General features: G+C 42.2%; 1 protein-coding gene across 2 annotated transcripts in view; it reads right to left on the bottom strand.

The window, feature by feature from the left end:
- Window positions 1–16,550, bottom strand: part of LOC113406893 (calcium-activated potassium channel subunit alpha-1) — a 911,445-nt gene that overhangs the window by 68,249 nt on the left and 826,646 nt on the right. For both annotated transcript variants that reach the window (XM_026653744.1, XM_026653746.1), the window contains exons 20-22: window positions 14,436–14,559; window positions 7,575–7,799; window positions 4,195–4,387 (exon numbers count right to left, since the gene is read on the bottom strand). In XM_026653744.1, the coding sequence (XP_026509529.1) occupies window positions 4,195–4,387; window positions 7,575–7,799; window positions 14,436–14,559 (542 nt within the window). The remainder of the gene's footprint in view (window positions 1–4,194; window positions 4,388–7,574; window positions 7,800–14,435; window positions 14,560–16,550) is intronic.

Here is a 16,550-nt window from a genome sequence, read left to right as displayed (position 1 = left end):
CAACACCCCAGATGCTATTTAAACAGCATTGCAAAAACTAATAAGTAAATTCCCTGGTCAAAAATTGGGACGCCTAATCCATATGTAGCTATCTCTTCCCTCTTCAATACTGTATCAAAGGTAATCTTTATTTGGGTATGAATTCAAACACCATATATTCAGAACTAGAAAAGCCCAGTTTGGCAATGGTGAGGGGTTGTACAGGCTGATGTGAATTGAAATGTTTTCCTGGATAAATGAGTGTGTTAAATAATACACGAATGTTTATGCAAAACTAGTGACAACTCACTGTAAATAAAGGCACTTCGTTGCCAACAAGGAGCCGCAAAGTGGTTCTGTTATACTGTTTGCTGACCAGCAGAAGCTGGATCACCTGCTTTATATAATTGTCACCGTAGTTGTGCCTATTCTACATTAAAACTGCATCTCATAGGCAAAATGTCACATTGGATACAATTCCCTGCAAAGTTTATGCCACCTATTGATCTAATTGTGTCTGACAACCTAGCGATAGTATTCAAGATCTTTCAAGAAAACCTCCTGTGTTGAAAGCAATGTAACCAATTCAGAAGTTGTAGATACGTAAATGGTGCAACCCACTGAGATGGTAACTGTTTTCCAACCCAGTAGTTTGCTTTTAAAATACCCCCTCTCACCCTTCCTAAAATACGTTGCCAGAGGAATAAGTCATTGGCCAAATTCTGCAGTCAGCATGCATAGAAAAGTCTGCTTCCATGGAAAAGCTGTATAAACCTGCCATGTGTTTAAAATGCACATGGATCTTTGCCTGAAGAATGTGTCCAGGGGCACTGGGGAGTGTGTGCTGCAGTGGGAACTCCCCCAAGCCTCTTATAAAAGACAGCATAATCCACTCCTCCTCCACTGAATGGTGCCAAGAAGGGTTAGACTATGACCCCACTCCACCATTTCTGACTCGCGGTCATGGCACTGTGGCTGAAGTTCTGTTCTGAAAAAGGCAACTTTGTATCCCCTTATTTGGGGCTTTCGTGGTTCCTGCTGGGAGGGAAAATTCCTCTCTACACTGGCAGAATCTTTCCACGCAAAGAATACAAGGACTGGGATTGTTGCTAACCTCAATGCTGGGACACAACGGGGAGGCTTCTGCTCTTTAGCCATCCTAAATAGGGCTAGCCAAAACGGAGGGGGTCTCTTACAGCAGGGAGGGAGATAGAATTTAAAATAAAAATAAAACAAACCCAAGCATGATTAGAGAAGGATAAGGATGTGAGCTTGCTTAGCTTATGTAATAATATACACATAAGCACAATAAGCATAGCAACATGGAGCTAAGGTGACGTGCATGAAACACAACTATTTAGATTGTGGGTGCAATCAGAAAGGAGGCCTGATTTTAAAAATGGAGCTTCCACATGTCCAAATAATCTATATGAGCCACAAATGAAAAAAAACCATTCAGTGGGATAGGAAAGCAAGCCTTCCCCGACAGCCCCAGATGCTGAGAAGTAATGCTACCATTGCAGCGTCAGGCTCAGATGTTGGTAATGATGGATTCACGGATGAGTTTAAAGGGCTGTAGAATGATAAAAGCTGGTTAACAGTGATGTTTGGGGTCCTGGGACCTTTGTTGTCTTCTACTGCCTGCAAGAAACTCTTGGCAGGGCATAGTCCTTTCTTCCATGTCACTGTGCCACTTTTCTACTGTTTTCACTGGGTGGCATGGGTTATTTCTGGACAGCTGGCACTGTGAGTGGCCAGTGAGTTACTGTGATGTTGCTAACTGATTGGAAGTTTGTTGTGCTTGCAGTGATGGAAATTCGAGAAAGCTATGGCTGTGTGTTAGTTTGATTTCTCCTCTGCAGCTATCCTCAGTTGATTTGCCTCCGGTGAACATTGTTTTTCCTAGTTTGCCTGGTCCCTCTTGCCCAGATTCTTCCCTCTGGATATCCTTTTCCTGTCTTGGTGTCATGTGACGTTATGTGTCTGTGACTGCACCAGACTGATCAGATACTTTCTGTTCCTTTGGATGTTGCCGCTCAGGAGCTACGTGATCCAGGGAACATTTGATGGGAATGCTGACTGATTCATGCACACAGCAAACAAAGGTGTGTGCCAGCTGAGAGCTATGATAAGCTTCCATTGAGTCTACACTTTAAGTCCCAGATTGTGAACCCCCGGTCTTGCGCACAAGGCTGGGAAGAAATTTCCCCTGCTTGCTCCTGATCAGCACATTGTTGGGGAGGGCCATGTGTTATAACCAAACTGTTCCCTTCTGCACCAGCCTATGGAAGGAGGCCAGATCACGGGGGGGAAACTATCTGCTCTATGACCATTAAAAAACAAACAAATACATCAAAACAAACACTGGTCCCCTCCATTACTATTTGCACACCTTCTGGAAGGAACTGCCATACTAGATCACACCCGTGGTCTCGCTAGTCTAATATCCCAGCCAGCAGCAGATGTTTCGGACAAAGGTGTAAGAAACCCCACAGCAGGCAGCCCCACTAGGGAGGTCTTATCCTAATGACTAATAGTTAGAGATTGGCTTAAACTCTGGAGCATGAAATTTCATCTCCCCCGCTTGTGACCCATATAAATATCCAATCCCTCTGAATCATGCTAAATTCTTGGCCTCTGTGATATCCTGTGGCAATGAGTTCCACAGTGTAATTACTTTTTCACACAACGTATATTCGCTAGCCCATGTACAAGGAGTTACAAAGGTTTGGATCTGATTCAGAACTCCTTCCTCCACTGCTGCTGATGACATTTGAGATGAGCAAGTGGTTCTTGTGCCAGCATTCACAATCCCACCATTTGAGAACATGGTTCTAAATCTATCAGTTTACCAATGTGCTTTAGGTTTTCATTCTGTCATTAGGCTCTTGAGGGACACTCCTACGGGGCCTAATCCCGCACTCCTTGTTCAGGCTTAACTGCATTAACTTCGGTGACAGTTCAGCCCAAGTACGGATTTTGTGCTAAACTGTACAGAGCAGCAAGGAGAGGTCACAAGAGGCCTTCCTTCCAGCCATGCTCTCTATGCACGGATGAGTCTTAATCTCAGTTCTTGTGTACCTCGAGGGTAAGTACTGCACAAGGTTGGTGCTTACAGGATAACTCACTGCATCATTTTAAAAAGTTTAACAGAGGCCACTCTTGCCTGCACTTCTGCAGGGACTAAAGATGGCTGGATCTACACTGAGGGTATTAGATAGGGTGTCTTAGGCTGGGTCTACACTACAGCGGGGGTCCGACCTAAGATACGCAACTTCAGCTACGTGAATACCGTAGCTGAAGTTGCGTATTTTAGGTCGGCTTACCTGGCGGTGAGGACGCGGGAAAGTCGACCGCTGCCGCCGACTCCGCTGCCGCCTCTTGCCGAGGTGGATTTCTGGAGTCGACGGCAGAGCGATCAGGGATCGATTTTACCGCGTCTTCACTAGACGCGGTAAGTCGATCCCCGATAGACCGATTGCTACCTGCCGGATCGGCGGGTAGTGAAGACATGCCCTCAGGCCTGCTTACCAGCATAGTTGGTGTAAAATGGCCTTGGGGTACTTATGAATCAGGCCCGTAGACTTCAGTGAAGACTGTAGGATTTGTTCCATGCCTTTATGGGAGCTGTGCTTGCCAATCCAAGGGCAGAAATCAGTTTTGAGTTCATTCTGGGGGGCTTTTTGAGCAAGAAAGCACAGAAAATGTAAAGAAACCTCTGTTTAAATTGTCTTTTTTTTCCTTTTCTTTTTTGCCGTGTGGCATTTGGCTATTTCTTGGCTGCCGTCTGGCGTACACAGCAAACAACCCTGTCAGCCAGCATTTGCCATCATGCCACTTTGCATCCAGAGTGAAGATAAGCCATCTCTGGCTATGTCATGTGTAACAATGCAACTTTATTTGGTGGAACTAAAAAGCACAGAATCGTGTGGATTTAGCAATCAGAGATGAAAGGGAAAAAAAGAAAAAAGGAAAGATCAACACATTTAAAAATTAAAATCTTGGTTCATTCATTCCCCACTGCTCCAGATTTCCTTTGTGATACAGCAGGGAAACTATGTGATTGTCCCTTTAAAAGCCATCATACCAATCAGCAGGTTTAACTGTCAAGCAAGCTGATGTAAGGTTCTTTGAATTACTGAGTGAGGGATATTCTTCCTGCCAGGTCCTGTCCCCTGTAGGCATGGCAGAGAAGTATTATAGGGCAGTCCTTACCTTGGGAATTAGCCTGCAAGACCCCAATGCTGTCATCAAACTGCATAGATTTGATGTTGAGTGACGCCAAGATGCATTCCTTGTCCTGCAGCGAAGCATCATCAATATTATTCTGATTGGCTGACAGGATAACGCACATGTCGCAGAGGTTGATGTTGACAGCCCTTAAATCAGCCCGACTTAATGGTGTACCCTTCGGCACAGTGAAAAAAAAGAGGGTGGGGGGGAGAGAGAGAGGGAAAAAAAGAAAAACAAATTAAAGATTGAGAAGGAGCTTTGGGAAATTATTTAACAAGTATCTTCTTTATGCTCTGACATTAAGCTGGTCTAACTATGTGCCAGAGAATAGGAGATGTGTGCTAATCTAAAGGGTAGTTGGTGCTGATGGCAGCATTTTAGGTTCAGTCTCAATACTCAGTCAAGCTATTACTAACAAACAAGAAATAGGAATAATGCCAGCATTCTACATCTCATCTGTGACTTGAAATTGTCTTGATTTAAGTCACTATATGTGGCAACCTCTGGCTTTCTGAACATAATGAGGGGTGTGTTCTAAATGTCTGTTTATCTAATATCAGGTCATACAGGTCTCGGGCAAAAAAAAATAACAATTTAAACAGGAAAGCTTTGTGTGTCCTACACATTCTAACTGCAATCAAGATGAAGCTATTTTTCTAAAATGTGTACTACCTGGAGCAATACACAAGAAAGGTTAATCCTTTCCAATACATGTTTTTGGTGCTTCTACCAACAAAACACACTGATATTTAAAGTTATGTGATTAAACCCTTTGAAACAGAAACAGGATGCTAAGTTAATGTGCACAATTCATATAATATTTCCTGGAGCTACAATTACCTATCAGAGAATGCAGTATTTAAAATGAAATGTTGTGGTAGTTAGTGGGTTTTTTTTTTTCATAACTAAGGCAACCAAGATACAACACTTAACCTGCTACATTTTATACACAAGACAATACTTACTCTGAAACTTAAGATATGGACTATTTAAGGCAAAAGGTACTATGTCTAGGTAGCAGGGGCAGTACTCAGAGCCCTGTGCAATAAAAAGTGGGTTCATGTGTGTGCCAGGCACAGCTCAGTCAGCTTCCACAGATTGGTACCCACAGACCCTAATGCTGATGGAGACACTAAACATTCCCTTTGTCTGAGTTGTGTCCCTGGGTCCCCAGAGCCCAGCCCCAACTTCCTTAAACACTGAGTGACAAGACCCCAACCCCTCACCTCATGGTCATTCATGCAGAACAGTCAGGAAGGATGATATCTGCTGCTCTCCATGGAGCATTTTCAAGAAGAAGATTTTGAATGGCACAAAGGGCAGTTAGGAGCCCCAACTCCATTCAAAGTCAATAGAATTTAGGCACCCAACTCCTGTTTGTGCCCTTGAAAATCTCCCCCCAAATCCCTCACCAACATCCCCCAAAGGGAGGTGGTTCTCCAAGGCAGATCAGCAGCAACCTGCTGCAGATCATAGCCACAGCGTCTTCTAGGAGAAACAAGATGACTGAATTTTAAGCCTGGTGAAAAGCATGGTGCCCTAGTTTGCAGAGCCCAAGTCACAGCCCAGTGCACAACTCCAGGAAGCTTGTAAAGGAAAACTAATTCAATGTTTGTGTCTGTGCTAGTTTCAGGCACAAGGCCGACTATCTGAGCTTTCACACAAGAACATGGGCCTACTGCTGCAGTCCTTTATTCATACTACATATCTTCCCTCCCCTCCCACACATACATTGGAAGAACATTATTTACGTTGCAAAGTCAGGCACTCAAAAGTTAGGAAATGCCTGATTTAAAGTTTTCATGCAACGTTAATTCTGCCCAACGTGTGTCCATCCTTCATACTAAATGAGGCAGTGGTCCCACAGAAAAAAAAGTAGTGTGTAATCACGTAATTCAAAACCGAATCATAAAGCATATGTACAAGGGAGCAAAATTTGAGTCTTTTGATCTAAGGATCAAAACCGTACAATATCTCCTTATTTTGTTAACAAAAATAACATTTCACATTGGATAGGTCTGTAGTAACAGCTGGATTCTGCTCTCTCACACATCATCAAGAATATTATCATCTAAGTTCTGATTGCTGAATCTTTATTACTGGTAAGAGGCTTGACTTTCAGATGTCAGGCTGAATTTGCAGGGCTGGCAGTTATGGGGAAAAAAAATCTTTCACAGGGAAAATTTGATCTTGAAGCCATTTGTGAGGCACTAAATACAGAACTATGCCATGTCGCTGTACAGCAATTGCAGAACAGAAACAAAGATTAACAACAAATCTTAGCTTTGGAGTAACCATGAATTGCAGCATATATTGGGCAAAGCTGCCTTTCCATTCAATAAATGCTGTAATCCGTACCCACATTAGGCTAAATGTATCATTGGTCTCTGAGAGCTTCTGGGCTTTGCATTTTTGTTAGTAAAAAAAAAAAATTTCTAAAAATGGTAAACTTGTATTCTACTTTTTTATTCTGGTAAGTAAGGATTAAAGAATTCCAAAAGCTGAAACAATAGAACAGCCAAGCTTGCTTTACTGAACTTTTGTAAAGCACAGAGCATCACTTCTGCTATCAAACCAAGGGCCTGAGTCTCCATTGCTTGTGCTTTGTGAAGTCATTTACACCCGTGGGTGGTAAAACCATACTGAACTGGAATTAATCATTCACTTACACTGGAGGTAGCATTCTGCACTCACTGCACAAGTGTGAATGATGATATGAGAGAATGGAGAATCAGGCCCTTTGAATTTTGGACTCAGAGGATGAAATCTTGACCCCACTGAAGTCAATGGGTGTTTTACCATTATTATTAAAGGGACCAGGTTTTCACGCACTGTATTTAGTAAATGCTTACCACCAAACTGTGAACCCTTTTTAAAAGGAAGGGCTCTTAATGAAAATGCAATGATCATTCTCTTATATACAAGAGAGCTTGCAGGCCAGCATGTATCAAGCCTTTACAGTTATAGATAGATAGACAAATAATAAAAATTGTTTTCAAAGGTTTTCCAGGCATAAATAATGTCATAAGTAAGTACTGTCATTCTGTCAGAAAAATCACAACATCAGAACTGGCTACACGCAGGGCACTAGAGTGAATGTTCAATAGATAACGCAGCTAATACATTTGATAGCAGCTGAAATTCATCCTTGACAAGGGACTGAACAGTGCTGCAAATTTCTTCTAATAAGGTCTCTCAGGGCTCAGTTTTCATAGATATAGTAAAGAGGAAGGGCTAAGTCCTGAGGCCTATAAATAGACAAAAGTAAAAGCCTATGATCAAAGTCAATACGAATCTGTCCAGTTGGTGTCTAAGTAAAAAAAAAAAAAAAAAAAGTATCAATATTGTGGTTTTGGACTTACAGGCAAGATTGAAACCTTGGGGAAGTTATGTAGCGTCTCCCATTCCCTTTTCAGATATTCAAGTGAACCCACAAACACAATGTGCTTGAGTTCATGGTAGTGAAAGTTGCTGGCTCGTAATGGCATCACTAGATTTCTTACTCCAATCAATGCAGACTTAGCATCCCCGAATATGCAAACGACCACATGACCACTTAAAACTGTCATCGCTGCTTCACTCCGTGTCTGGGGGGGAAAAAACAATAAGGGAAGGGGGAGATAAAGCAAAAAGAAGCATAAATCATAAACTGAATTCTAAACCAAGAAAAATGTACTTTCTTGTCAATATCATTCATGCACAGTGAAGCAGGATGACATTAGTAATTCATTATTATATTTATTATTTATCTTGCATGGAGTGTGGTCAGTGCTGTATAGACAGAGGGAGACATGATCCTTGCCACCAGGAGCTTGCAGTTCACAGGCAGAGGCCTGGTCTACATCAGAAAATTAGGTCGGTTTAACTACATCGGTCAAAGATGTGACCAGTGTAAACTATGCCACACCCCTGAGCGGCATAGTTAAGCTGACCTAAGTCCCCATGTAAAAAGTGCTAGGTCGATGGAAAAATTCTTCCCTCAACCTAGCTACTGCCACTCACAGAAGTGGATTACCTATGCCAATGAGAGAACCTCTCCAATGGGCATAAACAGTGCTTACACTGAAGTGCTACAGCTATGCTGCTGTAGCATTTTAAAGGTAGACAAGCCCAGACAGTATAATGCAGACATATATGAACAAATTCTGGGCTCAGATATGTTGGTATAAACCTGTAGCACTCTATTGATTGGAGTTACTCTGGATTTAACTGAGGGCTAAATTTCCCCCATCATGCATTTGGTGATTTGATGGTGGATTTATTTCAGAGTTCAGGACATTCTACTGTATGAATCATAGAATCATAGAATATCAGGGTTGGAAGGGACCTCAGGAGGTCATCTAGTCCAACCCCCTGCTCAAAGCAGGACCAATTCCCAACTAAATCATCCCAGCCAGGGCTTTGTCAAGCCGGGCCTTAAAAACCTCCAAAGAAGGAGACTCCACCACCTCCCTAGGTAACGCATTCCAGTGCTTCACCACCCTCCTAGTGAAAAAGTTTTTCCTAATATCCAACCTAGACCTCCCCCACTGCAACTTGAGACCATTGCTCCTTGTTCTGTCATCTGCCACCACTGAGAACAGCTGAGCTCCATCCTCTTTGGAACCCCCCTCAGGTAGTTGAAAGCAGCTATCAAATCCCCCCTCATTCTTCTCTTCTGGAGACTAAACAATCCCAGTTCCCTCAGCCTCTTCTCATAAGTCATGTGCTCCAGACCCCTAATCATTTTTGTTGCCCTCCACTGGACTCTTTCCAATTTTTCCACATCCTTCTTGTAGTGTGGGGCCCAAAACTGGACACAGTATTCCAGATGAGGCCTCACCAATGTCGAATAAAGGGGAATGATCACGTTCCTCGATCTGCTGGCAATGCCCCTACTTATACAGCCCAAAATGCCGTTAGCCTTTGGCAACAAGAGCACACTGTTGACTCATATCCAGCTTCTCGTCCACTGTGACCCCTAGGTCCTTTTCTGCAGAACTGCTACCCAGCCATTCGGTCCCTAGTCTGTAGCAGTGCATGGGATTCTTCCGTCCTAAGTGCAGGACTCTGCACTTGTCCTTGTTGAACCTCATCAGGTTTTTTTTGGCCCAATCCTCTAATTTGTCTAGGTCCCTCTGTATCCGATCCCTACCCTCTAGTGTACCTACCACGCCTCCCAGTTTAGTGTCATCTGCAAACTTGCTGAGAGTAGGGTGACTATAGCACTATAAAATATCGGGATGGGGGAGCAAAAAAAAAAAAAAAAAGGAGTTTCAAAGGGGCCTGGGGCATTAGCAGGCCCCGGCCGCGCGCGCTGCCCTCCCGCGGAGCCTCCCACCTGGGCATATGCGGCAAGTGTTGTCTGGTCACCCTAGCTGAGAGTGCAGTCCACACCATCCTCCAGATCATTAATAAAGATATTAAACAAAACCGGCCCCAGGACCGACCCTTGGGGCACTCCGCTTGAAACCGGCTGCTGACTAGACATGGAGCCATTGATCACTACCCGTTGAGCCCGACGATCTAGCCAGCTTTCTATCCACCTTACAGTCCATTCATCTAGCCCATAGTTCTTTAACTTGGCAGCAAGAATACTGTGGGAGACCGTATCAAAAGTTTTGCTAAAGTCAAGGAATAACACATCCACTGCTTTCCCCTCATCCACAGAGCCAGTTATCTCATCATAGAAGGCAATTAGGTTAGTCAGGCATGACTTGCCCTTGTTGAATCCCTGCTGACTATTCCTGATCACTTTCCTCTTCTCTCAGTGTTTCATAATTGATTCCTTGAGGACCTGCTCCATGATTTTTCCAGGGACTGAGGTGAGGCTGACTGGCCTGTAGTTCCCCGGATCCTCCTTCTTCCCTTTTTTAAAGATGGGCACTACATTAGCCTTTTTCCAGTCATCCGGGACCTCCCCCGATCGCCATGAGTTTTCAAAAATAATGGCTAATGGCTCTGCAATCTCATCCGCCAACTCCTTTAGCACCCTCGGATGCAGCGCATCCGGCCCCATGGACTTGTGCACGTCCAGTTTTTCTAAATAGTCCTGAACCACTTCTTTCTCCACAGAGGGCTGGTCACCTTCTCCCCATATTGTGCTGCCCAGTGCAGCAGTCTGGGAGCTGACCTTGTTCGTGAAGACAGAGGCAAAAAAAGCATTGAGTACATTAGCTTTTTCCACATCCTCGGTCACTAAGTTGCCTCCCTCATTCAGTAAGGGGCCCACACTTTCCTTGACTTTCTTCTTCTTGCTAACATACCTGAAGAAACCCTTCTTGTTACTCTTAACATCTCTTGCTAGCTGCAACTCCAAGTGTGATTTGGCCTTCCTGATTTCACTCCTGCATGCTTGAGCAATATTTTTATACTCCTCCCTGGTCATTTGTCTAATCTTCCACTTCTTGTAAGCTTCTTTTTTGCGTTTAAGATGAACTAGTAATTAAAAACTAAGAGAAAAGGCAGACTGGGGGGATGAGGGAGGTTCTAACCTAATGAGAAGCATTGAAGAATGTATCTTTCTGCTACTCTCATTTTGGTGCAAAGGGACCTGTTCGGGATACTGATGGCTTAACTTTGGTATTCAAATCTGCACTGCTCTAGCACAGCAAATCTTTATGTTCTAGTATGAGGAGTAAAAAGAATAGTTGTGAATTGTAAAATACAACCAGTTAAGAAGCAAACAGTGGTCAACCTGAAAAAGAATAAAGTGACTATATTCAGGATAATGTGTCCACAACTGGAGAATGAGGGTATAAATGGAGGGAGTGTGGGAAACAAACCACAACTCAAACACAATAAGGTCTGGAGGCTAAAGGTCTGAGTCTTCTCTCTCATTGGTTATACTTACATCACTCTGACTCTGCTGACTTTAATGCAGTAACTCCTGATTGACACTGGTGTGAGAGCAGAATCAGATCCCCCTAGATGTGGGGAAACACTTCCAACAACTCTGGCTGCAAAAGCATATTGAAAAGGATTCTATTTGTCCACACCCAGAATTTTCGGTTTGCTTCCAAAGTTTATAGCTGGCATAAGTAAAATATTCCCTGGTCCAAAGTGTTTTTCTTGGACTGCCAGGAGTCGTTCTAAAGCTCCTGTAGCAAAATGAGAATGTCAAAACCCAGAATGCTTTTCCAGCTCACTGCCATTTCATAACAGTGTTGGTGGGTCTGAGCTAATGGAATGTTCAGCCTCTTGCACATCCCTTTACCCAGCAATATAAGGAGCCTTAGTGTAAATGAGAATCAGGCCCCAAATGTTTTAAGCTGTTCTTGTAGATTTATAGATTTGTGTGTGTGTAAATGTTTTAAGACTATAGTCCAGGATCTGAGCCTGTGACTGAGCTGTGCTTGGTGCAGCTCAGGGGAGGACTCAAAGATCTCCCCTATGTCCTTGGACAAGCTGCCACCAGCACCATCCTTAGTGTAAATTGGAGTAGCCTCTGTGCTGTTTTAGTTTACACCAGAGGCTTCTTCTGGAAGTCAGAAATAGCCATGGTGCAAGAACTTGACTAATAGTGACTTTTCATTGACAAGAACAACTGAGGGGATGGAAGGAAGAATCTGATGAAGCACTTCTAAATGGTGTTCAGAATTATCTGCTTATCTCAATGAGAGAGGTTAAATTTGTGCTGTAATCCCAGTCAGTCTTGAAGGCAGCTCACACATTCAGATGACTATTAAGTAAAGTCATTAGCTGATGATGACTTTCATATCTGGATCCAGTCTTGGTGCTGTTGCATTCCACTAATGGATATCATCCTATGTGCATCAAAATTATGATGCCAGTGAGGTGGATATTCAACAAAACTTAGCTATGGGCTGTGAAGAATTGATGAATAAAAACATTTAATGGAGTATAGGTCCATCAATGGTTATTAGCCAAGATGGTCAGGTATGCAACCCCATGCTCTGGGTCCCAAAACCTCTGATGGTCAGAAGCTGGGATTGGACGACAAGGGATGGATCACTCAATAAACTGTCCTGGTCTGTTCTGTTCATTCCCTCTGAAGCCTCTGATACTGCCCACTGTCAGAAGATAGGATGGACTAGATAGACCATGAGTCTGACTCAGTATGGTCGTTCTTATGTTCAAAGTAGCACATTTATTGAAGCCAGCAAACAGTAAATTTTTCTTTTTGTTAATCCATAGAGTAAATCTTTTCACTAAGCTGTGGCTCCCTGCTGCTTATTCTTTACACAGACTGCATGGAATGCAAATGTAGAATATAGTGCAGAGGTACTCACTATGGAGCAGTTTTGGCCAAAAGGTTTCTCGTCAGTTTAAAAAAAAACATATTCTGCTTTCAGTTGCACTGCTACAACTCCATTAATTTTCAGGTAACTGAGAGCAGAATGGGGCTTTCACATTAAAAATATTTAAGGACTCAATCCTGCAAGATGCTGAGCACCTTGGCTTTGATACTGCAAAACATTTAAACATGCACTTAACTTGAAGCACATGAGTAGTCCCATGCATGTGCATAAGTGCTTTGCTGAATCAGGACCTTACAAGACTGAACCCAAATTATGGTTCTTGTCTGAAAGATATGTATGTAAAAATGGTACTTTCCCACTTGACAAACCTAATCCCTAGGTAGGTTCAAAGTCATGTCCGCTTACTTGAGTGACACATGCCTTATACTGCTGTCAGCCCTGCACAGCCAACACAGCTCTGGGGCAGAGAAGTGAATTCTTTTCTGGTTCAGGCATCATCAACACAATTGTTTAAACAACTTCCAATTATAGGACAATCTGCGCAACCCCATCATCTTCAAATTATGCCCTCATTTGCACTTATGCAGTAAGGTTGCACCCACGTACGCACAGACATAATTTGTGGACAGTCGACAGGAGTAAGTGAGGGCAGTCTTTTGCTCGCAGGATCTTTATCACTGGTGATGATGCATGGAACAAGAAAGAACTCAGCCAAACTTGTAGGTTTGAGTTTACAGAGCAGACAGTTATGGGGGAAAAGCCCACATCTATTTACTTGCAAACAGAGAAAAACTGATATGGAGTCAAGAAGAAGTAATAAATGAGGAAACCCCACAATGCCATTTGTATAGGAACACTTTTCACAGTAGAAGAACATGTTAAGGTCATCCCTGACTGATCTGTTAAAAATATTTAAAATATTACAGCTGATCTCTGTCTCCCTCTGTTATAATGCAATACATAGTGATCCCTCTGTGTTATGAAGTAATGGACAGTAAGGTTGCCCCTCATGGCCTACTGAATACCCTGGAATGAATATTAATTTAAAATGTTCAGACCAAACTCTGGCTAACAATTTAGTCACTGGAATTGACTAGTTTATTGATTGTTTAAATGCCAATATTGCAGTTCCAAACAATGTCACGGTTATTATAGCAACCCCTGAGGAGCACAGGAAACAACCTTTTATGCCCCGATCGTTAGAATAAACCAGGGCTGTCACCATTATTGGTTACACCATGCAATAGCACAGGGAAAACGAAGACAGCAATCTCAAGAAAAGCTTTATAAACTGCGACAAAGTGAAGATCCACCAGGGAACTCATTTCATATATCATCAGTTTTGTGTTTGAGATCTGGAGTTAGTTACTTGTTACTCTTAGGTATGAGTACATGAACACAAACAGCACAAACTTTCACTGAATGTAACAGATTGTGATAGGCCTTCTAATTATTTTTAATTACTTGAGTCAGTTTGATGGCCCTCCCACTTTAACAAATGAAATGAATACACACTAGACCCAGTACACTATGTTAGATGGGTAGAATAGCAGTACCATTTACTCAGGCTTGTTTGAGTGCTTTAACACGTTGAAAACCAAGCGATAAATTTAAATAGGGGAAAATTCCCATTGACTAATAAGGAATAATGCATTAGCACCTTGTTTCAAAGAGATGAATGGTACATGGTGAATGGTCACCATAGCTCTGATCCTACAAAGATCTGAAGCACATGTATAATTTTAAGCTTCTGAGTAGTCCCATTAACCCATATGAAAATGTAGTCTCAGGATTTGGGGCCAATTTTCAGTGAAGTATGTAGGGTTATAGGCTAATATACCCACCAGGGTTTGCCAGAATGATGGCTCAAAATCCATCCATATTGCATTTCTGATTTCAGTACAATGGTTTTTTTAAATGATATAGATAACTATGTTAACCCATTAAACATCTCACATTCCTATTGTCTAAATGGGCTCTCTTTGGATGGAACTTTGTAAGACATTCTTTTAAGGCACCCACCAAAATGACCTTTTCAATGTCCTTTCCTGGACACCAATGAAACATCCCCGTGGAGTCATATTTTTTCACACTGGCATCCATGTTGTCAATCTGCTCATTGCCGGGAATTAACAAGGGGTCATGCCTAGGGAAAAAAAAAAACAAGTCACAGATAATGTAAGTGGAAAATATTATGAATTATGGATGGGAAAATATCCCAAGAGCTATATCGAAACAGGGATAAAAGTCAAAAATGAAATTTATTTACATTTAAACAGATGTTTTCAACACACCTGCCTTAGGGGAAAAAAGCTAATAAAAGAAGAAAAAAAGTTTTTAAATGTTGGGTTGGGGCCAGGAAGATTTTCAATAAGCTTTTCAGTTGATTTTAAAATGGTTTGTCACATTCATGTTCATAAATATTCTTTCTTCCCGCTACCATCCCTCCAAAAAATAATATCAAAAGAGTTGCTATTAGCATCTGCAATGAAGTAGAAGGGATCGGAACAGAGCCCCATGCTGACTGACTGGCAGAAGTATGGAAAGCCAATTACTTGCTTTTACCACATACAACTTCTGACGTGATGCTCTTCACAGTAAAAGCTTTAACAGGCTGCACTTTAAATATTTTAGCAATTTGCCCAATCATATTTTGCTTTCCCAAACTGAAGCCCTTTAAAGATTCAGCAGTATGTCATTTTAGAGTAGACTGACTAACAAATGCCCACATCTGGAATACATGATTTTAATACTAAACAACAGTGTCCATTTTCTGTGACAACTGTATCTGTGGTAACCTTCTAAGTGTTTCTGTAGCAGGATTTTAAAACCCAGGGCTTCTCAAAGGAGCCACAAATAAGAGACATTTTAATTAACTGCCCTCCAACAAATATAATTGTGTATGCACTTGCATACACACACACACACACACACACATACACACACACTTCATTAATTTATTTGCTGAAAAAAACAATTATTGAGGGAAGAGGGTAAGTGAGCTATCAAGGACCTACAAGATGCTAAATAAGAGAAGTCTTAGTCATAAGCATCATATGGCATCATTAGAATCAGTATAGCCTCTACAAGACACAGGGGGAACTGAACATTAAAAAAAACAGGGGACAGAGTTTTGTTTAACAAAGCCCACATGTTCTCCATGTTTTTGCACAGAACTTTCTGTCATGAAGCTCCAGGAATGAGTTTTCATTTCAGAGGAAGACATTAGTAATGTGAAAAAAAGACACCTACTCAAAGGCCAGATATTCAAATGTAGTTGTCCAAGTTGTGCCCTTGAAAAAAAAAAAAAGTGCCTGCATATTTGTTACACACACAAAGCCTGCACTGTCATGCCAAAGAAATGAGCTAAATGTGCTCAGAAATATTGGTCCGTGCACATGACTGCATGTTTTGTGCAGGACATGGATGCACACACATTATTATTATTTGGCAGCATCTACATAGGAGACCATATTTGAAAATTTAGCCCGGCTTTTAATTTCTTTGAACCAACAGACTATGGTAAGACTCTGCCTCTAGAATAGTCTATATGGGCAAAATTCTGACAGTGTATAAGCACAGGTTATCTCTCCCTGAATTGCATAGCCAGCATAATGTGATTCTATGCTAAACATGCTCACAAATAGGTGCCTGAAGGTGGCTTCTATAAAACTTACCCACTTTGGCAGCGATCAGTCCAACGTAACAGGGATAACACATAATGCTTACAGTGCCTGATTGTCCTCCCACTGAAGTCCATGGCAATATTCCTATTCATTTCGCAGGCACAACCCCACAGAGAGAGTGAGCAGGACTGGAGAATCTACTCATTTGGTTACCCATTTAAAACAAAGTACTTCCATGCTGTCTCCCAAGGAGGGAAGCAGTTCACCATGTGGCAAACACACATGTAGTTAGTGAACTTCACGTGAAAAAACATTAATCACGTGTATGGTTTTGTACTGTCACTCAGCACCATAATATCTGAGGAGTGCCTTCTATATTAATCAGATTGGCAGCAGGGATGTCCCTACAGATCTTCATGGAGACTGGCTCTGCCCCCTTTCAAGTTATAGAAAGCTCTGCTTAGGGTAGGGTCTCACTTTTGGGATAGGGGAAAGAGGAGGAATGTGGGGT

The sequence above is a fragment of the Terrapene carolina genome, unplaced genomic scaffold (assembly GCF_002925995.2).
Source record: "Terrapene carolina triunguis isolate 2854851 unplaced genomic scaffold, T_m_triunguis-2.0 Scaffold148, whole genome shotgun sequence".
NCBI classification, from domain to species: domain Eukaryota; kingdom Metazoa; phylum Chordata; order Testudines; family Emydidae; genus Terrapene; species Terrapene triunguis.
This window is presented reverse-complemented; position numbering and strand designations above follow the sequence as displayed.